The following is a 2,067-nucleotide window of genomic DNA, read 5'->3' on the forward strand; positions in this document are numbered from 1 at the left end:
TAAGACATTAATGATGGATCATGTCATGGATGTTGTTATCAAGGCAGTGAACTTTCTATGTGCGCGAGGTCTGAATCACAGACAGATCAATAGTTTATTGAAGGAAATTCACACTCACAGGCGGACCTTCCATATCACATCGATGATCGGTGGTTAAGCTGAGGAGTTGTGCTGAAGCGCTTTTACGAGTATGAATTAAAAATTGAAATCCAGAGGATGTGCATGATAAAGGATGGGGTATACGGGAACTGAAAGACAAACAATGGCTTCAAGATCTAGCTTTCATAGATTATGACAGAACGCTTGCATTACCTAAATACAAGGTTGCAAGGCAGCAATAAATTAGTGACAAATTCACATGACCATTTGTGCCTTTAAGCTAAAGCTTAAACTTCTTGAACGGCAACTAGCAACAGGTAATACTACACATTTTCCAACTCTGAAGTCCCTGCAAGAACCACCTGAGTTTCATAGTGACATCAACACCAGAAAGCACTGTAACAAGATTTCCAATTTAGTGAGCGAGTTTGGAGAAAGATTTGTGGAATTTAAAATCCTTGAAAATGATTTCTCTATTTTCCACAACCCTTTCGCTGTTACCGCTGATGAGGCTCCAGAACAGTTTCAATTAAAATTAATTGAGCCCCTGTCTATTTCTGTATTGAAGGATAAATTTTCAACTGTTGATATTGGCTCATTTTATCAGTATGTTGGGCCAACATATCCCCGAAATAAATGTTTGGCGTCCAGGATGATGTCAATGTTAGGCAGTACCTCTGTCTGTGAACAACTCTTTTCTGTGATGAATTTGAACAAATTTCGACTTAGGTCTCAGCTTAATGATGACCATCTCAACTCAACACTGAAGGTAGCCACAGCTCAGTCCTTAGTGCCAAACAGTGATGGACTTGTACAGGCCAAAAGGTGGCAAGTTTCTGGGAGTTAAGGTAAACAAAAGGTTGATTTTATTTGCACCTTTGTTTTAAGGTTAAACGTGAACACGACTGTAAATTAGATTTACCTTTCTTTATTATTATCGGCATCATTATGATTATATTACTTTCTTAAAAAGTGGTATCGATCTGCTGTAGATTAAATTTACTTTTTTTTATTATTGTCATCATCATTATGATTATATTACTCTCTTAAAAAGTGGTATCGACCTGCTCATAATTATCTGGCTCGCGCACTGTATACTCTGATGAAATATGGCCCGCTGAGGTAAATAAATTTGACTACAGTGTCCTATAGCATTCCTCCCCATCACTCATTCTCAGTATCCGTCTCCAACACTTCTCCCTAACGTTCCTTTCTAACTCTCATTTCTAACACATTTCTCTAACGCCTATTTCGAGTACTTGCCACAAACTCTTACTTCCAACACTACTTTCAAACACTCATCTCCAATATTCACCTTAAACATTCATCTTTAACTCACTTTTCCAAAAATCTTCTTCACCACTTCTGGCTAACACTTCTCTCTAACACACATACACTCTCTAACATTTTCTCAAAACTTACCTCCAACACTTATTTCTAACTCTCATTTTCAGCACTTCTCTCTAACACTCCTCTCCAATTTTTCCTTTCAATAATCATCTCTAATTCTCATTTACAAAAAATCAACACCACCACTTCTGCTTAATACTACTCTCCAACACTCCTCTCTAACTCTTCTAACACTTCTCTCCAATACTCCTCTCCAACATTAATTCATAACTCTCATCTCCAACACTCATGTTTGTCATCTCCAAAACTACTCTCTATTTTCCTCTCTATCAGTTATCTCTAACACTCCTACCCATCATACACGTCTCTGTTACGTATCTCCAGCAATCAACTCCAACATTCACTTCCAACACTTATCTCCAGCATTCATCACAAACTAATTTTCAACACTCACCTCCAACACCCCTTTCCTACGCTTATCTCCAACTCTTGTCTCACACGTTCATCTCCAACAATAATTCCCAACGCTTATATCCAACACTTTCCCAACACATCTACAGCAATACTTTCCAACAATATTGGCCAGCAATCTTGATCAACATTACTCTCTACTTCCCT

At 38.0% G+C, this 2,067-nt stretch overlaps 1 protein-coding gene across 1 annotated transcript in view; it reads left to right on the plus strand.

The window, feature by feature from the left end:
• The first annotated feature begins 358 nt into the window (after window positions 1-358).
• LOC143017908 (general transcription factor II-I repeat domain-containing protein 2B-like) overlaps window positions 359-2,067 on the plus strand; it is a 6,001-nt gene continuing 4,292 nt past the window's right edge. The window contains exon 1 of the mRNA XM_076172949.1: window positions 359-927. Within this exon, the coding sequence (XP_076029064.1) occupies window positions 359-927 (569 nt within the window). The remainder of the gene's footprint in view (window positions 928-2,067) is intronic.

Source organism: Oratosquilla oratoria, chromosome 33 (genome assembly GCF_046742065.1).
Source record: "Oratosquilla oratoria isolate Oo_2021 chromosome 33, ASM4674206v1, whole genome shotgun sequence".
Classification (NCBI taxonomy): Eukaryota; Metazoa; Arthropoda; class Malacostraca; order Stomatopoda; family Squillidae; genus Oratosquilla; species Oratosquilla oratoria.